The 24259-nt window shown below is 28.8% G+C and overlaps 4 protein-coding genes across 16 annotated transcripts; 2 read left to right on the top strand and 2 right to left on the bottom strand.

Annotated features, from left to right (window-relative positions):
• The first annotated feature begins 829 nt into the window (after positions 1-829).
• LOC145182779 (uncharacterized) lies at positions 830-12618 on the top strand. The gene is made up of 10 exons (XM_090084884.1): positions 830-1074; positions 4517-4619; positions 4859-5006; positions 5201-5252; positions 5463-5580; positions 10741-10844; positions 10988-11032; positions 11120-11175; positions 11448-11515; positions 11618-12618. The coding sequence occupies exons 1-10, from the start codon at positions 1033-1035 to the stop codon at positions 11881-11883; spliced, it is 1002 nt and encodes a 333-aa protein (XP_089941010.1). The 5' UTR covers positions 830-1032; the 3' UTR covers positions 11884-12618.
• On the bottom strand, positions 5639-10388 carry LOC145182778 (glutamate receptor ionotropic, NMDA 2B-like). Of its 4 annotated transcripts, none has more exons than XM_090084881.1 (5): positions 9822-10388; positions 9225-9718; positions 8132-9092; positions 7869-8038; positions 5639-6193 (listed from the first exon to the last, which is right to left on the bottom strand). In XM_090084881.1, the coding sequence occupies exons 1-5, from the start codon at positions 10158-10160 to the stop codon at positions 5755-5757; spliced, it is 2403 nt and encodes an 800-aa protein (XP_089941007.1). In that variant the 5' UTR covers positions 10161-10388; the 3' UTR covers positions 5639-5754. The 4 variants fall into 4 exon arrangements, 3 of the variants coding, with proteins under 3 accessions (XP_089941007.1, XP_089941008.1, XP_089941009.1); XR_016451722.1 differs by lacking the exon at positions 5639-6193 and having other exon boundaries at positions 7898-8038; positions 8132-8310; positions 8457-9092; XM_090084882.1 differs by lacking the exon at positions 9822-10388 and having other exon boundaries at positions 8132-9067; positions 9225-9350.
• Positions 12619-16394: 3776 nt separating the features above from the next.
• LOC145183038 (uncharacterized) lies at positions 16395-17767 on the bottom strand. 5 transcript variants are annotated; one of them, XM_090084510.1, is made up of 3 exons: positions 17555-17767; positions 17076-17225; positions 16395-16791 (listed from the first exon to the last, which is right to left on the bottom strand). In XM_090084510.1, exons 1-3 carry the CDS (start codon positions 17700-17702, stop codon positions 16607-16609), a joined length of 483 nt encoding a protein of 160 aa, XP_089940636.1. In that variant the 5' UTR covers positions 17703-17767; the 3' UTR covers positions 16395-16606. The 5 variants fall into 5 exon arrangements, with proteins under 5 accessions (XP_089940636.1, XP_089940638.1, XP_089940637.1 ...); XM_090084512.1 differs by having other exon boundaries at positions 16649-16938; XM_090084511.1 differs by having other exon boundaries at positions 16649-16918.
• Positions 17768-18418: 651 nt separating this feature from the next.
• LOC149889928 (uncharacterized) lies at positions 18419-24227 on the top strand. 6 transcript variants are annotated; one of them, XM_090084503.1, is made up of 9 exons: positions 18419-18549; positions 18859-18940; positions 19596-19873; positions 20277-20366; positions 20476-20525; positions 22131-22229; positions 22667-23329; positions 23442-23510; positions 23602-24227. In XM_090084503.1, the coding sequence occupies exons 2-9, from the start codon at positions 18921-18923 to the stop codon at positions 24001-24003; spliced, it is 1671 nt and encodes a 556-aa protein (XP_089940629.1). In that variant the 5' UTR covers positions 18419-18549; positions 18859-18920; the 3' UTR covers positions 24004-24227. The 6 variants fall into 6 exon arrangements, with proteins under 6 accessions (XP_089940629.1, XP_089940628.1, XP_089940632.1 ...); XM_090084502.1 differs by having other exon boundaries at positions 18419-18606; XM_090084506.1 differs by lacking the exons at positions 18419-18549; positions 19596-19873 and having other exon boundaries at positions 18831-18940; positions 20330-20366.
• The last annotated feature ends 32 nt before the right edge of the window (positions 24228-24259 follow it).

Below are 24259 nucleotides of genomic sequence, written 5' to 3'. Positions count from 1 at the left end.
TTTATTATCGTGCAATTCGTATTCTGTTTCAAAAGGTTTTTCCGGATTTAAAAAAAGCACGTTTTTCACATTTGTCTTTCTTTGGGCGAAACAATTAACTGTTCTATCAATTTAGTGTGTTGTTAAAGGATGTTCTTGCTAAAGGCTGGGGATTTTTTTATATTACATCAGTTATAAACATAAAAATTGTAAAGGCTTGATTTTTAAATTCCATTCTGGGAATAGATACAATTTAGATGTAGATGCTTTTAGTAATAAGACTCCATTATCGGCAGAGAATTTGTAAATTCAAGTGGTAATTTACGTCTACTATCGGCAGAAAAATTTTCCTTATTTGGCTCTCTCAGTTGACTCGTGGTTTTTCTTGTTGTGGAAAGTTATTCCCATTGCATCCAATCATTTTACCTACATCAAGAGTAATTCAGTATGGTTTTTTGCACACTTACATTCTTGCCATTTAATTCTTCAATTGTCTTATAAATTTTGTTACTTTATAAACGGCAGTTTTTATTTATTTAAGTTGAACTTCTATAAATTTTATGTCATTTCAGATGATGCCAATGACAAAATCCGGGAAAAAATGGAAGATGACGAAGAGTTTGCTGTTCTTCCAACTCCTGCAAAAAGAGTTTATTGTGAGTATTATGAGGGTTTTCACAATATTATTTTATATTAAGATTTCATTTAAAATCATGGTAAAAATAATTTAGCTTAATGTCATTCTGAGCCATTTTCTTTGAAAAACTAAACTTAAATTACTTAAGGACGACTTATTAAAATGGCGCAATATATTTAAATTTACCGAAATGTTAACTGCAAAACTTACTGCATTCAATAACTCCGCACCGACAATGTGATGACAACGTAAATTTCCGAGCTGCAGTCATCGACACGGTGCGCGGACCCCTAATGACTTCGTTCTAAGAGGACATGAAAGTTTTGTGCGCGTTTGGAACTTATTGTTAGCACTTATTCAAGTTTAAACAAACTATATACTCAACCTATGACTTTATTTGGGCTGTTTGGAAAAAAATGTTAATAATAAATCAATTTGCACATATGTTCAAATGCGTAGTAAGTTCACCAGTTTTTTTTTTTACTACTGAATTATTTAGGCTGATGCATAAATGGCTCTTAACGATTAGTATGTAACTCAGTATAATTAGTATGTAACTCAGAACTTTAGATCTACAGTAAGCGACAAAATTATTCATACCCCTAGCATATTACTAAAAAATATAATGTGTAAACGTGATAAGAATAATTTTATGTTGATAATTATGATGTTAAATTATTAGTTTGGTTATATTTAATATATAACTTTAAAAGTGAAATTTTATATACAACATAAGTATTCATACCTATTGATTTATTTAATGATGTAAGTTTACTTTTTGATTGTTTTTGCTGGTAAGTTATTTAATTTTTTTGTCTGCCCAACAAGAGTAAATTTTAAAATATTTTAATAATTACTTCTTTTGTTTTGTTTCAAAAGTTTTCCAAAATCCCAAATGTACGGCAAATGATTGTTGATGATCATGAAATGGATAAGGGTATAGAAAAATTGCTAAAAAATATAATAAAAGCTAGGTATTGTCACAAGCAATAATACCATAATATAAAAAAGCTGAAAGTGTGCAAAATAAAACACATTCAGGTTGTCCAACAAACACAATATCTAGAGAGTGTAAGCTTGTCCACCAAACACAATATCTAGAGAGTGTAATTATTGTATGAGAAGTAAAGCGAGAGACTGTTATTTGTGCAAGCTTAGAACGAAATTAGGTTGTCCACCAAACGCAATATCTAGAGAGTGTAATTATTGTACGAGAAGTAAAGCGAGAGACTGTTATTTGTAAAAGAGCTATTAAAGAAAAACCAAGCATGGACATTTCTGAACAAATAATACAATGTAAACTTCACTTTGCAGGGTTTTATAGGTCCCTTGTCACAAAAAAAATCCTTTATTTCAATGAAAAAAATAAAATAAAGTAAAACGCCTAGCCTTTGCAAAAAATTACTTTTCAAAGTCACTAGATTTTTAGAAATCAGTTTTATGGTCTGATGAAAGTAAATTCAAACTAAAGAATTCCAAAAGCCTGGATATTAATTCAATTGAAAGTTTGTGGTGTTATTTGGATGACAAAGTTAATAGGGATAGGCACAATACCAACAAACAAAATCTCTTTATCATGATATTGATTGTTATTTTGAAAGTGAAGATTGTTATTTGAGTTTGTCTCCAATAAGTACATTCAACTTGTGCTTGATGAGTAGAACTATTATTTTTGTTTAAGTCAAAGGCTATTAGAAGTTTACTATGTGTAAGATTAATTCTTGGTGATGGTATGATGTATGGTATACAGATTAGAAACAAAGTCAAAGAAGCTATTTTTAGTTCTTTTTTTAATAAATCATCACAAATGTTATTACTTATCAACCTTATTCAAGTATATTTTTGTAAAACTAATATTTTATAAAATCTCAGGTAATTTTAGCATACAGTGCATACAAATATGCTCTAAGACACAGAAATATTAGATTATCATCAGAAAATGTTTCCTGTTTTTTTTTCACATTTTTGAATAATGTAAAAGCTGTTTTTTAAAAAATGTAAAAGCTGTTTTTTAAAATTTTAAAATTAATTTTTTTCACTGAAGTCCTAGGGAGAAATCATGTTTTTTAGGGGAGTGCCCTAGAAAATTGAAAAGGGCTATTATGAACCATGCTCTAGGGGAATGCTATTAGTGATTAACTAGGGTTTGCTAAAACCACTTTAGTACCATAGAAATAGCTTTCTGGTTTTTTATTGACTTTTTACATTACAAAATTATATTAAACATTTTTACAAATTACATTCCTGCAAAAAATTAAAAAAAATAAAAAAGCTGTTTTAAAAGTACTTGTTATTGTAAGCAATAAGTGTATTTTTTTAGCACTTCAATATAGTTTGGACTGTGCTCTCCAACTTTTTTCATTTGCCAAAGTTGACTCAAATCATGGTGAATGGATTCAAGTTTATTCCAGTTTACTTAATGAATAGTTGAAATAGACACTAAGTATTTAATTACTGATATTTTAATTATTTGTTATCAAATTGAAGAGGTGGAGTCTTTCATGTCAATGAATTAGATAATGTTATACAACTATGTCTTTCAAGAATTGTTGCCCTTAGATTTCTATAGCTTGTAGAAAACTGCTCTAAGTCTTGACATGTAGAGCTTAATAATTTCTTAAAAAAGCCATGGAGCATTAAAATCTCTAAGTGCCTTAGTGTATTAATTCTCTTTTAAAATTTTGTCTACAACACCTAACAGTATGTTTAGACCAGGAATAGTTGCAAGTTCTAGTATTTTTTTGCTTTTGTCCCCTGTTAATAAAAATGAACAACATTTGTGTACTTTTTTTTTTTTTTTAATTTTTTAACATCAGCCATCCATTGTTCTTACAATCTAAACAAGAGTGCTTTGATGTTGCAGTTTGTTTTCCAACCACTTAAAGCAAAACCTTTAGAGCTTCAGATACTGTGTAATCTAAAGAAGTTCATTGAAGGCAAAATAGCCAATAGAATAATTTTTTGAACAGTTGAATCTTTGAACTCTTTGCACATATATCCTTCACACTTACAATAGTTGAAATACAATATCTTAGGGATTTTATGATTTTCTAACTCTGGTTTTAGGGTCATTACTTCTAATAGCAATGGAAACTTTCCATTAAATAATTTTCTGATCAGCTAATTGTTCTTAATCAGTTAAGTAGTAAAACAGCAAAACCTTACCTGGTATGTAGTTTTGTTGAAGTTTGTTCAATTTATCTAAAGAAAAGAAAGGTCTCTTAACCTTAGTTTTAAAATTTTCTAAGCTAATGTATTCCCTGATTTGTTTTTTCTATGATAGGAGACATATAAAGGGGACAATTAGGGGTTGGGCCAGCTTGTGTTAGTTTCAAATACCCTAATTTTATGCAAGTTATCCTCATTCAATACCAGTATCAACATACTAGAAACTTGAAAAAGCTGAATGCTTCTTACTGATCTTGAACAACAAAATTCCTGGGGAAATCCCTAAAAAAAATAAATTCTTCCTTAGGAACCAGTGAAAAAAGTTGTTTTTTAGATTTTTGGAATAAGGAAATGTTTTCTGATGTGTTACAATTTTTTAGAGCAAATTTTTTTAATTCTCTTTTTTAACACTTTTTACTTCATTTCATTTATTTCAAGTACAAAAATAATTTTGTTAGCTCTTTTGAAGAACAATAATCCCAGTGATCTATGGAAATCTCTATATGTAGAAGGAATGTCTTCTTTGTTATATCAGGATAATTGATTGTTTAATGAAGATTTTTGTTGCAAAGTGAAATTAAAAGACATTTCAATAGAATTATTATGATAGAATATTTATGATATTTACGATAATATTTATGATAGAATTATTACGATAGAATATTTAACTATTGAAAAAATGTTTTAACTTTATGCGCTTTTTTTTTTTTTTTTCTTTTTTTACAACATTAGAAAGTGAAAGTATCAATATGTAGAAATTTTCACCATGTGAGACCAGTGGTTAAACACAATCTTATAAAGCCTGAAGTTGATATTTCTCTACATGATCCTCACGGTAACATTCTTCATGTTCATAAAATCAAGAAAAGGTTTAAAATAATTTTTATGTTTTAATTTGCTTGAATTTTTTTAATTCTAAAATATAGAAAAGACAAATAAAAATACAAGTTTTTTATGATCTCACCTAAATGGTGTAAATTATCTTTTGATTGATGTTGGATATGCTTGTATCTTTTCTAAATTTTATTACTTCAGAATAAATAACTTTTGTTTTGTGTTTTTTTATCATTAAAGGTCAATTTAGCCCACAAGTAAGAGATTTTATTAAAGCTAGAAACTATGAAAATGCAGGTGGAAGAAAAGTTGATGTATTATCACTGTCTACTGGAGAGAATAGAGGAGTTGTAGAACTTAATAATTTTGTTTTTGGCATGAACCCAAGGTTAGTTATTGCATTGTTTAATTGTTAAATTCTACCTATATTTGTATAGAAAAGGTTTTTAGGAAACAAATTTGCAAGTACTTTTGTGCAATCATACTTTTTATATTTTCATGACTTTAGATATTTTTATATGTAAAGTATTTTTGTTAATGAATAATTTACACAGTTTATAATAATGGCTATTTTTTTTGTAGAATAGATATATTGCAAAGAAATGTGGTTTGGTATAGAGCTTGCATAAGAGCGGTAATTTTACATTTTTAAGTTTACAATTTTAAAATTATATAAATTTGATATATAATTTAATATAAAATTAATATAAATATAATATATAATTTAATATAAAATTAATATAAATATAATATAAATTTAATATAAGAAAAAAAAATTAAATAAATTAACTTATTTTAAGTATGTATTAATCAAGTCTTATAACAATTTGCTCTTAACCCAAAGGGAACTGCTTGCACAAAAACTCGCAGTGAGGTTCGAGGAGGAGGTAGGAAACCATGGCCACAAAAAGGACTTGGTAAAGCTAGACAAGGAAGCATACGAGCTCCACATTGGAGAAAAGGTTTTAACTGTTTGTTACTTCTTTAAATAAAACTTCTTTAATGTTTTTATGATTATCCGTTTTGATTGCTTCTAGTCAGGCTTAAAGTTGCTTTTTGAAGCTTTGTCGTTAGAGACTTCCCATTTAGTTTTTTGGTTCAAACATTTTAGATATTAGATTGTAGAGTGAAATTTTTCAGTCCTCAAAGTTATGAAGATTTTGCCATGTAGGTGGCTTCATATCCATGTTTCCACTTATATGCAATATTTTTCTTTTCTTTTGAAAGTATTTAGCAATAAGAATTTCAACAAGCAGGATTACTGCTGAGAATCCGATGAAGCATGCTAATAGTAAAAGTGGTGTTGCAAAAAACACTAGAGAAAATTCTTGATGATCTGGTTCAGATTCAGCGCATGTTTTCATCCATTTTGATTTAAGTTCATTTAGATCACCATCATCTTGTGATTGTATAATAGCTTGCGATAATAAATCTTTCAATACTGAGTCTTTTTTTACAGCAATTCCATACAGGGTTTGACCTGCTGAAGCTGGAGTAAGTTTAAGTGTGCATCGTGAAAAGTTTGCCATCATCGCTATTAAGAATGGATACTCATTTATATAAGCATCAAGCTCTCTAAAAGAATAGAAAAAGAAAATCTGAAAATCTGTTTTCATTTATTGAGTTTTATGTTGTTGTTATTTTTTTTTAAAGGATAAGTCTTTGTTTCGTAATTTTTTAATCATTCTCTCTTTATATAAGTTGAATAAACTAAAAAATATTTTTATATTCTGCAGTATTTTAATTTAGAATTTTCTTATTAATGATTAATGAAAATTTATGAATGTGAAGTTTTGTTGTGATAATATAATGTAATCATATAATGAAAGATGTAACTACTCAAAAACACTGTAAACTATTACATGTTTTTGAGTAGCTACATTTTCCATATGCTTTAAAATGCATGATGCTACTTCCTGTGTGCCTCTTGAAGCTATATACATAGTATCATCCCATACATACATCTTGACATTGTCAAGATGTGTGTATTAAATGATACTATGTATGGGATAATAGAAACCTAAGTTATATACAAACAAATTTTGTTTATAGTAAGCTAGCAAAACAGAAAGTTTGGAGTGCTTTTTGCATCCATAACATTTCCTAGTATTCTCTTTTGATTTTTACTAGTCTTCTTCCATACAGTTCCTTTTCTTCCTCATCACTACATACTTCAATTTTTCTCTTCAGTAAATTGTACTTTTGTCATGTGTCTTTTCAAGGAGCATGGAAATTTAAATTAAACTCAGTGTTAAATACTTTCTTATAGGTCCACTCTTTAATGAATGATTAGTTATTTTCCTCACGTTTCTCTGCATAAAACCTATACCTTTTTTTAGATATTAGTCCTCTAAGAACTATCTAGATATAAATTCTGGGTTTTAAACTTTTTTAGGTTTGAAATATTATCAAATTTTAGGCAAAAGCAATCCTTATTTTAAAAAACTTCAGCACACACAAATTTTGATTGTTGTGTATTGTTTGCCACTATTTCTTTTGATTTTTCTGATATTTTGTGCATAATTACCTTCATTCCTAGTCTTCTTTTTTTTTCTTGCCTTGCTGCATTTCTATTGTTCTACTTTGTTTTATTTCTGAGGTTTCTAAATTTTAAGTTTCATCTAAAGATGATAATTGTCTTATTCTTTTCCATTTTTTTGAAGTATTACGTGGTCGTATATCTGCAAATTACATCATCTGATTAATCCATATATTCACATAATAAATATTTTGTCATTAACTTACCTGAATCACTATCTGTTGCCATAGTGGTAAAATTTACTTATAAGTTATTTTTCATCAATAGTTAATGATGAATAATTAATTAATGAATTTGCTTTTCTCGTTTAAAAGAACATATTACAATCAAAACAAATGAATTAACACAAACTTGTTGCACTTGTTAGCTGGAAAACCAACTTGTGCAGCTTTCATATATGTGATAGACTAGTTTTGGTCACCACTACCATGTAAATGCGGTCTCTGCTTTATTAGTATTGATTTACACCTCTTTCATAAATAACATTAAATGAATTCTATATATTTTTGAAATAACAACCACTATCTAACGGTTCATTTTTGACAATTTTGTGAAAATGACGTTGAATTAATTTAGTTTCAATTAATGTGATGTGAAATAACTGATAAACTTTTTTTAAATTTTTGACCACTTTCATAGTTATGGGCACATACATGTGTGTGTGTTTGTGTGTATATTGGAGTTGATTTTCTGTAAGAATTAATATCTTACCCTGAAATAACTTTTTTTATTCCATCACTTGCATTTCGAACATTATAATTATTTTGGGTCATAAATCGATACATTCTAACAAATTTTTCATCTGGTGAATTTTTAAAGAAATCTTCCATGCTTGTTGATGCTGTTGTACCAAATTTAAAGTTGGGTGTTGGGTTGGTCATCTAAAATAAAAATTTAAATAATTGTCCAAGTTGTTGCTTATGTGATATTGCTATTAAGCTTCATTTCAAATGTTAATTAATTTGTTAGATTACCCTGTTATCTTCAAATCCTTTGAAAACACTCTTTTCACCTTTGTTAACTTGATCTGCTGTCAAAGAGGCTGTGTACAGAGTGGTCCATGCTACCATGGCAAAGGCAAACACAATAGCTGCTGTTCTACCTCCAAATGTTGATGGATTTATTTTGCCTAAATCCTTTTGAAACATCAATCCTGTTACATAAAGGAAACAGTCCCCCCATTTAAAAGGTGAAAACTTTTTAATTTTTAGGCCTAATAGCCATTTTCTGTACAAAATAAAGTTATCAAACAGATACACTGTTAGAAATGCAGATACAAATAGTATGATCAAAGTGTACCGTGGTGCTGGACCCAGATTTGCTATGAAGTTCCAATTTAAATAGTTAGTATCTGATCTGTTTAATGCAGTTATTATACCCAAATCTACAACCATAAACGGTGTTGTAAAGTCAACATAGTTGGCTCGAATAAAGGTTATAGTAAGCCCAGCAATAGCCAAGTCTGCTTTTTGTGCTATGACATCACCCACCATTCCGTTAAATTTCATTGTTGTGTTGTTATACCCACCATAGTTCTTATCTTCTACTAGATACATTTCAAACTTCAAGTAAGTCCGCACCCTTAAGATATTAAGAAAGTCGACAGTGTATCCAAAACAACATGAATTTACCCAAGTTGTTTTATTGGCTACATATATTGCAACCTTGCAAATTTCTGTTCTTTCTTCACAAGAGCTTGTATTTTTATTATACAGGTAGTCTGCTGTGTACAAAAAAGGAGCCTCTCTTATTGAAACAACTTTAAAAACTTCTTGCTTGCCAAGCTGAAGTATTTCTTTTAATTGAATTTCTCCAATGTATGATATGGTTGTTACATTCAATCCTTCTTGAAATAGTTTGAAAAACATTTCCCATTTGTTTTCTTGTCGAAACTGGACTGCAATAGTATTCTGAAATATATTTCTGGCATCATTCCTTAAGTTATGAAATATAAAAAAAAAAGTTGTATCTTTTGATATTAACATCTAACGTTGAAAAAATCATGTTAGAATTAGTTTCTATAAAAAAAAAAAAAGTAACAAAACAAAAAAATGAATTAAATCTTACCACATGCACTTGTATATTGTTTCTGAATTATTCACCGGTTTATATATGCTCTGTTGCATTTCTGAATAGGTGATAGTTATTTCGGGAATTTTCTCGTAACTACCGTGCTTGATAACCCATACTTCCTGATTTTGACTTTGTGTGTTGGATTTAGTGTAGTTAAAAAGCAAATCTGTTAAGTAGGTTGGTGTTAATGCAATATATATGCGTTGTCTTACATTTAAACTATTGAGCGCGCTTATTGAGTGTATCAAAGAATCCTCGTTGATTTTAAAAACTTCTATTGAAAATGTTACGTTTTCTCTGATGTATCCTTCAGTAAAGATTGATTCTTTTACCGTTAGTGCGAATTGCGAATTGCACACTCCATCTTCTATAAAGATTGCAATCCAATATATTTTTAGACGTAATGCAATTTGTAAAAATGTTGCAACGTATGGGTGGTTTGAACTTTCGCACGAGCTTAGTGAATCATTCAAACCAAAATCAGACATCTAAAACAAAACAAAAGAAGTGTTGTAGCTTAACAAGAATATCATCGTGTTCTTGGTTAAATAATAGTTCATCTTCACAAACAAAAGTTTAAAAATTACCAACCGGCTGAAATTCAAATTCAGATGCTAACATATGAGTTTGTGATAACATGTAAGTCATGAAGTTCTTAATGGTTTTGTCCACTTGTTTTGATAGCACAAAGCAAGAGGAGATATTTTGAGAAATGTAGTTACTTAATGCGATCATATCGCTGCTGTTGTAAACTATGGGACTTTTATTTCCAATTACGCATATGGAAGAATCAAAGATCGTCTTGGTAATCGTTATAGTGGTACTTTTTTGATGAAACTGGACAAAACACGTTCGTTGATCTTTTTGCTTGACGGTTTGAACAGCAACTAATAATATCGCGGAAGCAGCGATGATGAAAGAAGCACCCATCGTACAATCAACTTTTACTTGGTCTTAAAAATCTCAATTTTTTTCGCGTAAAGTTGTTGGAATATTTTTAAATAATTCCTTTTTTTTTTTACATATTTTTTTTTTGTAGCAGTTATTTTGTCTCTAATCCGCTTTATTCGTTTTTTGGTTTTTTTTTCTTTCTTTTTGTATGTTGGCTTTCTTTTCGTTTGCGTGTTCTGTTCCAAAGTTTACTTCAAGCAATAGTCTTTTCTTTTATGTAAAATTACGTTAGTGTTTTATTTATGTGTTTGTTTAGAATGGAAAAATATCTCTGTTAAATAAAATTCGCAGCGTAATGAAATTACTAAGCGGCGTGTTTTCGCCTTAATTTTCATATCATAGTGAGATACAAAATTAAAAAAATTTTCGACGATTTCTTTTTCTTGTTTATAGACATTTTAAATTTAGAATTATTTTACATGTTATACAATTTATTTGATGTTAAATGGGACTCGAGTTTGTTCTCGCCTAAAACTGTGTGCTGATTGTACTTTCAACTATAAATAGTGGTCTGTATTTTTTATTTGCGTGATATAGAGCAACATGTTTATTTTTACAGGTGGTGTCGTAAAGGGTCCTAAACCAAAAGATTATTCGTACGATTTGCCTTTCAAAGTGCGAAGAATGGGTTTACGTACTGCTCTCTCGTGCAAGTTGGCGCAGGTAAACTTGCGGATTAATAGTTTTCCGGATTTGATTACGAGAGTATAAACTTTTCTTAGTTATCAGATATGATTTATTATTTTTCTATTAATATATTCTTATTTAATTTGCTTTCATTTTTATTGGTTTAGTTTTTAATTTAGGGTGACTTAACGGTGGTGGAAGACTTTGAGAACTTGACACAAGAGGTACGCATATGTAGACCTGTTCAAAGTATTCGTGAGGTTTTTGAGTTAAGATAGCCTTGCCTTAATTTGCTTCTTTTTATTTTATAGGATTTTTCAAGGGCCGTAACAAGGTTATCGCTGCAAAGCTCTCTCCTCGTGGACGGGTAGATAATCTGAACTATTTATTATCATTTTATTACCGTATAGTTATTACGTGGATTAAATTTCGTTAATCAGCGGTTCTTGTAGTTTTTCAAGTGCATACTTAAAATATCTGTAATCAATGTTAAACACGTTGGTAAAGTCTTTAACTTTATTTTGGTCATAGTAAAAGTTTTACTGTTGAAAACGATGAAAGAGGGAGGCCTTTGGACAATTATTGCTTTTTATGTATTAGTTATGTTTTGATTATGCTAAATATTTTTTTTTTTTTAAGCTTTCAAAATGATTATTTGGATTCTCTTGCTGCTAATTTCGAGAAAATAGATTCCAATCATGCTTTATGTGGGTAGTTTTGTTTGATCTTTGTCTTTTTAATTTGAATTCTTCCTGGTGATTTTTTTTTTTTTTTTGGATTAAAAAATGTTAAACATATTTTTGTGATAGTTCTCCACGTCTATGGAATGTTAATTCGCTCGAAACTAGTTTTATCCTTGCAAGCTGTTCGAATACTCGAAGAAAAATTATGCGAAGATAATCGTATAGTAACTGACCCACGCTATGAACTTTATCATCAAGACATGTTAATCGACAAAAGTTTGCTATTCAAAGAACTCAATCCTAAGAAAAAAGAGTTGAGAGGTCGACTTATTCCTGAAGTACCAAAAAAGTCGATCAGGCATAAGCTTCCTATGAGCAGACAAGATAAATAGTTCTGTTATCAAACTTTTAAAGGGCCTTTAAGTTGAAACAAAATAAGAAATCACAACACAATTAACTTCATTTACATCTGAGTGAGTTGTTTTATGGATATGATTCTAAAACTTAACATGGGTTTTTGGCAAGTAACTATAAAGTTGATGTATTAAGCATCGGCATTTCACTTTCGTGTGTGTTCATTAAAGATATTTTATTCCGAAAATATGCAATTAATTTTACCAAACCGAAAAATCAGTTTGAAAATTGTCTTTTACATTTATTTGTATCAAAAAAATTTTTATATTTGTTGAGAAGTTTACATCAAGACTTTTCCTAAACTCGGTTAATCGAATTCCGTAGCTGTTAATCACTGTTAATCGATAGATAAGAATTGAATAGCGTATTCGCCATCCAATTCTTATTTTTCAAAAGTTTTTGAAGCCTGTTTGGCCTACCAAGATGGCGGCTGAATCATTTAAAGGTTATGGAAACCAAAAAAATCTTATCTTTCAACTTCTATATTTAAAAACCAAAACAGTTGCCATTCTTCTTCACATAATTTTCACATTAATAACAATTGCTTTAGTCAATAAACTGATGAGGATGGTTAATGAAAAAGTTGATGATAAAAATCCGTGTTTAATCAACTAATCTTATATTATTAGGTTTTGTAGATAGATACTGCTGATGTAAAAATGATAAACTGTGAGTAGACACAAATCAGAGATTTCTTCTGGAATTTTTTTATGTTAGTGTCTGTTTTTTTATTTTTCTTTAAATTGAATTCTCATTACATTCTCATCTTTAGAAAAGCTTCAGTTATAGATATAAAAGACTGGTCATAATTTAATAGTTTTGAATAGTATTTTATGAAAATGTTATCTTGGTAGGAACCTCAATTTTGTGTACTTCACAGTGTTCAGCTAATAGTTCATGCAGCATTTGTACTGTGAGGGCGGCGTTTTTATAAATAATATGATTTAATTTTGTTTATATGATGAGGAAAATTGATTGGGGGTTTGGGCTCTAGGTTGATGGCGTGGGCATTACTTGGTTAGGAAAGGGCGAGGTTTGGAGATAGCTTGGTTAGGAATAAGCAAGGTTAAATCTTTAAAGAGTTAAGGTTCTGTTTACCGTCTTCAGTATATTCTATTATAAAATATGACTCAATAAACGTTCTAGTGTGTAATGGTAAGCACCTTTTTTTTATTTATTACGTTTACAAGATATAATACTCTCTTACTCTACTTGTAGTGTTTAATACTGTTTTTATCAATTACTCCTCTTTTTGTTCTTTTTCTATACGAATATCTCTTTTTTAGTTGAAACTTCTGGTTATTCTTCTTTAATCAATATTTCTTCTGATTATCAAAAATTTCTTCTTTTTCTCTTTTATTCACTTTTAAAACTCTTTTTTGAGCTTTTATAGTTTTTGGTTGTTTTCCGTTGCGATGCCTATTTATCATTTATTTACATGGCAGGTTGATAAATCTTCTTGTTTACATCTTTTCCCAGTAGTTTTTAACTTTTCTTCTTTCCGTTTTATCATTTACTTACGTGATAGGTTGATGAATCATCGTGTGTAAGTCTTCCTTCCGGTCGTTGTTTTTAACTTTTCTTCTTTTCGCTTTATCGTTTACTAACTTTCGCGTTTACGTCTTTTGCCAGTTGTTTTTAATTTTTCTTCTTTCCGTTTTATCGTTTATTTATATGATAGGTTGAATAAGTCTCCGTGTAAATGTTTTTTTTTCAGTTGTTGTTTTTAACTTAACTCTTTTTGCTTTATCATTTATTTATAAGAAGAGTTGACGAGTCATCTTGTGTACGTCTTTACTGATCGTTGTTTTAAATTTAACTCTGCCTCCTGTTTTAGACGTATACATCTATTAAAAGGAGGTCTCTCATCACACTGCCTAAAAATGATCTTTTAACTTTGATCAAAACACGGCCTCTTCTCATCCTACAAGATTAATTCGTTGCTGAAAGCTGCTTATTAAACAACTATGGATCCTCTAATAAAAATGTATATTATAGCTATATACTATATATTATATAATATATATTATAGCTATTTGAACTATAATATATATTATTTAGCTATACAGTATGGCAAAAAATACTTTTTATAAAAATAATCAATTTATAGGAATTCACTTGAAGATCGAAACAATTAGATTCAAGTTTATCATTTACTTGATTCCCATTCTAAACAAACGACAAACAATAATTGTGTCCAAACCTGACTCATTATTAGTGCTTGGATTTCTTTTTGGTATAAGGACGCTTATTTTCAAATAATTAGGGTTTTGACTTTTAAATCATTTCATCTGGATTAGTACTAGACCAAGGGATGGACGGCCGAACCAATAGATCAGCTTCAATTACTTTGCTGTAACCGCTAATTGATAAAATATACAAAATTTTCCTTAGCATAATCTTCATTAATTGTGTCGTTAATAAACATTTCTCTTGCATTTTTATTGTCTTTTTATATTTATATTGTTTTCTTATTTTCTAATGAGTTAGTTGTTTTGCCTGCTGTATGTGCATTAGAAAAAGTAATTCTATATTTTCCTTTTGTATTTGTGGCGTGGAACGAGCCTCATGAACTCAGTAACAAGAGTTTGAAAAAAGTTTATGTCAGAGTCAGGTTGCAGCTCAATTTTGAGCTTCCAACATTCGACTGATGTCATTGAACGTTACGAAAAACAACGTATTTATCAAAAAAAGTATAGGAAGACTTCGTACAACAAATTGAAGGCAATATTATTGTTGTGCTCTTAAAAGACGATAACCAGCTACACAGTCACAGAATTGCTTGAAAAATACAAAATCAAATGTGGAGTCAGAACTGTAAAATAATATCTGCGTGCTTTAAGATTTTTTGGAAAGCTTTAAAATAAAATCTCACTTTGATGGATTAGTAAGATGAAAATAAGTAGTAAATTAAAATCTGTTTAAAGATCTTTTCAAAGAATACCATTGTTGTGGAGTGCCACAACAAAGTCCAGATCTTAATCCGATTGATTATCTTTTGGATTTAAAAAGCAAGTAAAAAAGAATTTTTCCGAACAAATTAAAAACCTAGAACCTACCAAAGTCCTTATCAAACTTAAGAACTTCATGAGGAGACGTTTTCTAGCTGTTTTTAATGCAAAAAGCTACCCAACTTTTTTAAGCGATATAAAAAACTATAGATTAAAATACGTACAAAGACGTAGTCATAGATATCATGCTGCCTCGTTTAGGAAAACAAAATCAAGATTGATTTTCTAATAAGATAATTTAAATGATTCAACAGGATCAGATTTTAGAGAAAACTTAAAATTAATACTCTTACTGACCTAATAGATTCCATGTCGATGATGAGCTGTTATTGATTGTAAATGCTCACCAAACTTATAATTAAGTTCTAATTTGCGCATTTTCTAGCGTCGTAAAATTTGAATTTAAACTTACTGATATTTTTACAAATCTTTTCTAAACTTCTGCACGGGTTATATTTTATTTTTTATACGTATGCTCTTTAAAAATCTTTTTAATGAAAAAAAAAAAAAAAAAGACGCTTTTTACGCAAATAGAAAAATGTCACAACAAAATAACTGAAAACAAAAATGCCATTCCATCACTTTTTAACGCCTCTAATTAGATATCTCCATTTGCTTTTTATCATGTTCAAAAAGGCGCGGTCAATGGAGTCCAGTGTGGCACGCAAGTATTAATATCGAGATCATACCATGCTATGATCAACGCTTTCTTGAACCAATCGATGTTTTAGTGTAGTTTCTCAAAAGTCTTAAGAACGCGTCCTACCGAGTGATTAATAGGATTGATATCCAGACATAAGGAAGACTATTAATTTTTAGTGGGGGTAATTTTGAAGCACATTGTACACAAGATGCAGCTAGATATGGCAGTTAGATAATACACACAGGATAAGACTAGGTAGTATCTACACACAGGATAAGGCTGGGTAGCATCTACAGCAAGATTTTCTTGGTAGTATATAAAATAGAATTTAGTAGTAACAAGTGAGCAAACAAAAGACAAAAAATGAATGAGGGTTTTTTAGCTTTTTATATATGAATTAATGGAATTGAAAAACGATTTTTTAAATTACATTAATGGAATTACAATAAACATGTTAAGAGCATATGTTTTTATTTATTTGAATATAATAATAAACATATACTGATTTGGTTAACGGTTTAAAGCACACCTAATAATTCTGATATTATTAAACTCCTGGAAAGAAAATAAAAGACCTTTTTTTTCTTAAAGCAAAAACTTGAAAAAAAAAAAAAAAAAAAAAAAAAATCTTATATAATAAATATAACTATGTACACTCAAACAATAACATATCACAACCTAACAACTTTTAAAGATAATCACCACATAACTCTAAAAAAGTAAAATTGAATACATCTTTTTTTCTTTATGGTTAAAAAAAATGAATTACAAACTAACTTGAGATTTTGTTTATTCAACTGCACTTCTATCAATATTTTAGGAAAGGAAACCAAACTTTTTTGTGTGTGTTTTAACGAAGTGAAAAATTAAAAACAGAAAATAGACATAAAAAAAGCATTTAATAACTTTGAAGTACATTAAAATTACAAGTAATATTTGGATAAACTCTATAAATAACAATAAAATATATTATACAACTGTTAAATAAAATGTTATTTTTAAAAATTTCTTTCATCACAATTCATAGTTTACTTGGTTAAAAGTAAGTTAACCAAAGATTTGTTCTTCATCAAAAAGCTGAAGCTCTTTTACATCTGGTGACTCTGGACAATCTAAAGTTCGGTTCTTACGCCGTAATCCAGAACTTATTGGAAGTTTTTCATCATCAGGTATTTCCTTCAATTCAATCTTACTTTTATCAGCAACAAAAGGAGAGCTGGGAACAACTTGCTCTAAACACATGCCATTTAGCGTACTGGCATTAAACTTAGATTCAGGCTCAAGGTGTCACTTGGTTTTAGGAAAAGGTAATTAAATAGACTACAGTCATCCTCCATAAGAACTCATTATTGCCCATATCTAATTTTTATATGCCAAGCCTTTGTTAAATTAAATTACAAAACTGAATTTTCTAAATCAAAACTGATTTAGTTATTTGGCACAACCATTACATAGAACAAAAGAATGACAAATATATAGACAAAATTAAGTTAACACAAAACAAAAAGCAAATTACCTGACGAAGGTGTGTTTGGAAATAACATTTCTTTGCAAGGATTAGAAAAGCAACTTGGAGTTAAAAGTAGCTGTTCTGTAGGATCTCTTTGAGGTACAACTGAATTATTTATTGATGGTGATGCTTCAATGCTGGTTTGGTTTTTTTTATCTAAAAAAAAAAAATAATAATAATAAATTTACCAGGTGTAAAAGAGCATTCCAAGCTACCATTGGCTGTATTTTGTCCCAAATGGCCTTGCAATCAACTAAAACATCAGCCTTAATGAGTGCATTGAGGTTTATCAATTTAACTAAAGATACCTAATTTGCCTAGATAGTGTCACACTTTTTATATGTATTACTCCTTATTGTAGATAGCTTAAAAAACCATATTGTTGTATGTTTTAAATTTTTTTGTTTTATGATGCTTTGAATAAACTATGGGCAAAAAGCCTTTTTTTTAATACACAGACAAAAGAGCAAACTAGAGAAACTCACGTCTAATTTTCTTTTTCATGATATCAATATCAGGTACATATGGCGGTGGAGAGAAACAACAGCGAGATAATGGAGGTGATGTAGGAACATCTTGAAAAGCTGGGGAAAATGCTGGCCATTGTACTGAGTTATCATCTGTAAATTGCATCTCTTTCAATCAAGCAAAATTATATCAAACTAAAAAAAAAACTAATCATCAAAATGATAACCCCTTTAATTCAACAATAAAGGTCAGTCATTTTGAAGCAAATAGAAAAAAAAATAAAAATAGTGGAACAAAAGTGCATTTTAGAGCAAAAAATCATTATAATTATATCACATTGCAAAATTAAAATACTGAACTGTATATTCTTTATCTCGTCATATTCATTTAATACATTAAAACTAATCTGTAACTATAAGTATTATCCTAGATTATTTGGTTACATAAATTATCTTTCGTAAATACTCTACAATTAGAATCTAAAATAAAAAAATAAAGACTATTATCGTAAAAATTATTTTAATGTTATTTTAAGATTTTATCTCATTTTTATTTTGTATTTATGTTTATCAAGTTTTCGAAATTATGTCTGTTAAGCTTGTCAAATAAAGTTTAATCATCAAGTTAGAAGAATTGAAAGTCTTGAAAAACAAAGTCTGGCGCACGGAATTTAGAAAATATAGTATTTACAATCATAATATAGAGTAAAAACTAAAATATACTAGCGATTAGCTTCTAAGTAACAATCTAACAGCATAAAGTTTAACAGCTCCAATAAATAAACTGATCAACTTGCGTTTAGACAATCATAGATTGTGGTCCCCACTACACACGTGTGCAATTTGAATACTTTTTTGTTTTTAATTATCATCAGGTTTTCCCGCCTTAATCCTTATGATTTTAAAAAATAATGAAAGAATTACTGTTAATGTAAACCAATAGAAACCGTTTATATAAAGTTTTCATAACGACATTAAAATGGCTCACATGGCGAAAGTTCATTGCACTTGAAGTAACCCTCGTTCTCATTCTACTATTAACCTTGTAAAATTTAAAAAACACAAAAGAGGTCATGTTTTATTTTAAAAACATATTGTAAGAGCCATATTATGGCTGCACATTCCCTGCTAGATTTCGTCATGATAATTCCTACTTAAGGATAATACTTTTTTCTGCTTAAAGTTACTATTTCCTAGCATTTGTGCATGATAGACTAATTGTGCATACAAACACATTCACGCGCGCACTAATGCATACACATAATCACATAAACATTTGTTATAAAATTGTATACATTGATATATCAAACTTGAAATTTCAGGTCGTTTTTTTGCATTAATTGAAATACGTCGTTCTTAATGGGAATTAGAGCATAATTAAAGCATGGGAAATCAGTTAGATAGGTATAATGTTACATATTACAACTTTATTTTAAAGAATATAACTTAACAAACAGCTAGTAAATAAAATATGAATTATATAAACTTTTATTTTTTCTATAATCTTGAGCAGTGAAGTAGGTTACCATTTTCTAGCCATCATCATTAGATTACTATATAAATAAATGTATTTTTTTTTTTTTTTTTTTTTTTGTAAATTAAAATATACCTAACTTAATCATGAGCCTTAATCATGCTAAGTTCATAAAAAATTTCAATATGTAATATATATTTTTCAAGCCTTAAACTTGATATGGTTATAACCTTAAAGAGTAGAATAAAGAAGAAACTATTAAAAATATCAGATATTATAATTTAAGTTTCTAAAATGTTTACCTTTTTTTTCATTGGTTCAGCTATTTTAAAAATAAAACAGCTTGAAAATCAGTTAATAACTGATTAATTTGTGCTGAATCTCTTTATATTGTAATTCTACAAAACTGTATGTATGTATGTATGCATGTATGTATGTATGTATGTATGTATGTATGTATGTATGTATGTATGTATGTATGTATGTATGTATGTATGTATGTATGTATGTATGTATGTGTATGTATGTATGTATGTATGTATGTATGTTTATACAAATGCATGTGTTTATGTATATATGTATAAGTGAACCACATAAAGTCAAGCAGAACGTTATGATTGGAACAAATGAAACAGAATGGGAAACTGTTACCATGACAACACTGCAAACTTCGAATAAAAAAGCTATAAAAAAGTTAACCCCAATGCCTCAGAAAATGCAATTTGACAATGTTGTAACGTATAAACATAATTCTAATCGAATGCGCTGGTCAAATACAAGGAAAGTTACCAAGGCTTCTAAACTCAGTGCTGCTACTCGATCAATAAAAATGATCAGTGAAGAACAAGTAAATATAAATGAAGGTAAAATTAAATGCAGAAAAAAGAGGTTTTTTTTTGTGTAGTAAAAAATCATAACAAACTATTAAATCATAAATTAAGAAACCTACTATATAAGGTTTAAAATTGAATTAGCTAGAAAGTATTTTGGCAATTCTTAAACAAATGCTTTAAGTTTTAAACTGTTAGAAAGATACTATAGAGTTGGTTTTGTGAAGGTTTTAAAAAAGTTAGATTTAAAAAATACATGCAATTAAATGTTCAGTAAAAAACATTTAGTTAAAAGAAAAAATATGTTGCAGTTGAAGTTTTGCATTTTATAAATGTAATGTGAATCTTAGAAACTTTTTTTATGTATTATAGAAAGATTTGACAAGATATGTAGACAAATATTTAGAGCAGGTAGAAATAATTAACTTTTTTTTAGAGTATCATGCTTTTCCAAATTCCACTATATGTGTAGGTGGACTTCCTTTTCAGAAATCTATGCTTGATTTGTCACCAATCAGACAGACAGGTTTGTTTTGTTTGTTTTAGTTTATTTATTTTATACTTTTTTATATCTTCTTTTTCTTTCATTTTTTTAGTTTTTGACCTGATTGTCCCTAATTTTATCCTCTGTTTAGGAGTATGTTCCCAAAAAGAGGTTGTGATGCCATTAACAAAATCTGTTATTGTAAGTTTTATTACTTAAAAAAACTGGTGATTTCTGAGAAAGGAAATCTAAATTTAGTTAATTTAGTTGAACAATTTGTAAATAAAAATTTATTAACATGACTTTTGAGATAAGTGATACTTAATGAATATATATCTTGAAGTGAGATGTTTTATTTAATTTTGTAACACTGTTATTTTAATTTTTTAATAAAGTAGTGTTAAATGAACATGAGTATTATAACAATAGTCCAAAAAATTTTTTTGTAAATTACTGAAATTTTAAAATGATAATTTTTCTTTTTCAACTTACAGTATTGATTTACCATAGACAAATCATCACTGTGGCAGTTATATGGTCTCGGCAGAAAGTTTCATTCCTGAAATTCATGGTTGTCAATAAAAACTTAAATAGATATTAGATAAATGTCTGGTAAATCAAGAGTTACATAAAATAAAAAACGTAAATAATATTATGCATTTTAAATTGAAAAGGTTATTACAAAGACCAACAAAAAAAATAGCTTTGAAGTGGTGCAAGGTGTAATCAAGTTAATTGTAAATTATTCTGGAGCACTGAATCCTAAAATAACAATATATTTTTAATATAAGCTCTAGTTTTCCTGTTTCAGAATAATCAAGTTTTGAGAATAATATGAAGTTTTGAGAATAATATGAAGTTTTGATGTAGGAAAGCCATAATATCATGGTAAAAATGTTTGTTTCTGTGATTGTCTAAAGTGCAACAGATAACAAACAACATTCAATCACCTCATCTCATTTGGTTTCTTTTTTTTTAAAAAAAAAACCTGGAAAATTAAGTCTAATCTGGGGAAAATGGGAGTTGATGCTTTATTTCTTACAGAGGCATTTGAATTTTTCGAGCATGTTGTTAGTAATCAGTTTTTTAAATGTAAACTTTGTTATTTCTTAGAAAAATTTCAGGATAAAGTAAAGTCTCTTAATAATCCATATTGTAAAACATCACTGGATATTTGAATTTTTCAATTTTAACAATGCGAAGGACAAGTCTACATGTGTAACATCAGGAACTTATTTTAGACTTAATATTTCTATTTCAAAAAATGTCAAGCCATTACATGCCTCTTCCTTTACATATCTATTACCATAACATAAAAAAAAGTAAAAGATTTAATAAGCTTGCTACATTTTTTAGGTAATACAAATTGATGTGTGTTGTGTGCAGTTAATCAGTAAAAAGTAGAACATAAAGAAAATTGCTTAGTTAATGATTGCATAGACATGATTTAAATCATTCTAAAGCTTGTTTTTTTATTTTGGTACAACAACTGTTTTAGGTACCATTAAAATAATTGATATCTAAAACCAGAGTGTTTTTTTTTTTTAGCTCTTTTTTTTTCAATCTTGAAATGCCTCATACTTGCTAATCAGTTGGCCCAGACGTTAAATTAATTTATTCTTAGTTTTTGTTTCCAACCATATTAGATAATGGTTAACTTTCTAGTAGTAAATGAGCTAGACATCAAATTACTTGATTATTGTGCTATATTGAAATATTACATAAAAGTTTTGTTGTACTTCACAAGTCTCAAATGATATTGAAGTGGCAGGTTTTCCTGAATATTGTTTTGTGTTGTTGTTACAGGAGAGTAAAAATAGAGATTTGGAGTCTTCAGCTTGTAAAGTTAAAAGATGGCTGGTTAACACTGAGAAGCATTTTAGGAAAACATCAAATGGTCAACTAGTATGTAATTATAGTAATGCTTGGTTTAAATGAAATATTTGAATTCCAAAGGTTTATAGAAATCTTTTAAAATTTCTATAGAGCTTTGGAGCTTTCTAAAAGTCAGATAGAATTTGAAGATTCTTATAGAATTTGTATAGATTTTTGAAACAATTTTTTTTTTGTTCTGGGTTGAATGTTTTCTTATTACCTGAAGTGTTTCATAATCATAAAAAGCCTGAAGTATTTTGTGTAGTAATGTGTATGAATTTTACTCAAGTGTTTTTTAAAAAATTTGATTGTTAATAATACTTTCATAGCTCATTCATAGCCATTCACTGTATTTGTTTATCAAATTTGAAAGTGAATTAAATTAAATGCAAATTAAATTTTTTTTTTTTTTTTGTATATTTTTAGACAATCCAGTTAAAAGATAATAGTTGAATTGACATATTTAGGAAATAGATCATCAAAAAGATACAGTTGTTAAAGTTGATAATGCCTGCAACGAGAACAAGTGCCTCGGTTTTAAGAATTTTAAGTGCAAGAAGAGTATTCAACAGAAAAAAATACAGGTGTATGAACCATCACCTATCCATTCTGTTTTTAAAAATTTTGAATGCGAAACAACATTGGAAAGCGAAATTTTAGCTGATATTGTTTGCATTAATGGGAAAACTGCAGCTAAAGAAAATGCAAAAGTTCGGCGCAGACGAAAAAGGAAAAGAATTACAATGAAAGTTACTCCTAAAAAAAAAAGGGCATGTAATGTAAAGAAAGAAATCAAAGCCAGCAGAATCAAAGGCAAAGAGCTCGTTGTTACAACAAAACGATCTTTAGGCGTTGGGATAACAAGTAGAAGTTTAGTTTTCAATCAACGACATGAATACAACCTTAGGTCAAGAGATAAAAATAAGTTGAATTGCTCTTTAAGAGATTGCGTTGAAAAAGTATCTAAAGATGAAGAGATAAAAGAAAAAAAAAGAATTTTTCCGAAGGAATTTATAGGTAACAAAGAGTTTGATGGTAAAAAAATTTGTTATAGTAAGAAGAGCCCAAGTGGTAAACTGCAAGCCCTGAACACTTTTGCTACACCTTCCAAGGAAATCTATCAGAACCAGGTAAACTTAAGGATTAATTTCTCTATGCTGCCTTGCTTAGTTTTATATGTTGTGAAACTTTTAACATAAAGTAAATGTTTAAGGAGTCCATTATATTGCTCATCTTTTTTAGCCTGAGGCAGTTTTTGAAGGAGAATGTAAAAAAGATAGTCCAAATGAAACGCCGTCAAAACTTTTGAAGGTACTAAAAACGTCACAACAATATTGTCAACGACTTGTTGAAATCATTTACACTAATTAACAATTAAACAATAATTTTTTTTTCTTTTAAGAGTTCCTCAAAATCCACGAAAAATAGTAAACGAAGACTGTCCTTTTATGATCGTTCAATTGCAGAATCCACGGAGACAATAAATAATTCGAAAGTTCGTTGTTGGTCAACAAATCAACACTGTAGCTCTAAAGAATATGCGACGGATTTCGTCCGAGAGACTATTTTTACAAATAAACACCTCCTGAATTCCATAGAAACATTGAATAATACAAATACGGACAGTGATGAAAATCAATCTGATGACGTCTCATCTTGTTGCCTGGTTAGGAGTGAGTCTGTTAAAAAACACCTATTAATGAGGATTTTTGATGAAAAGTTATTGTCAGGTAAGTTTCGAGAAATAAGTGGTAACAATGACGTTTCTATGTGCTTTTTAGAAGGTTATTACAAAACTAAATGACTGATATTCATTTTCCGATTACAAGTTACTTTAACTGCGATTTGTTCGATAAATATTTGCTGTTCAGTTTTCTTATAAAAAAGATTTTTCTAAAAAATTTTTGTGATTGTTTGTGTTCTCTAAGAACACAGCAAAAATATTTTCTCTTTTCACGAATGTTTCACGCTTAATATCGCATATTTCCTAAATGTATAGAGATTGTTGTTATGATTTATTTCTATTCAGTTCGTTGGGTTTCCTACAGTTTTATTCCCTA

This window comes from Hydra viridissima, unplaced genomic scaffold (genome assembly GCF_058129835.1).
Source record: "Hydra viridissima isolate aposymbiotic clone 2 unplaced genomic scaffold, HvirCarnegie_v1 scaffold_4, whole genome shotgun sequence".
Lineage (NCBI taxonomy): Eukaryota > Metazoa > Cnidaria > Hydrozoa > Anthoathecata > Hydridae > Hydra > Hydra viridissima.
This window is presented reverse-complemented; position numbering and strand designations above follow the sequence as displayed.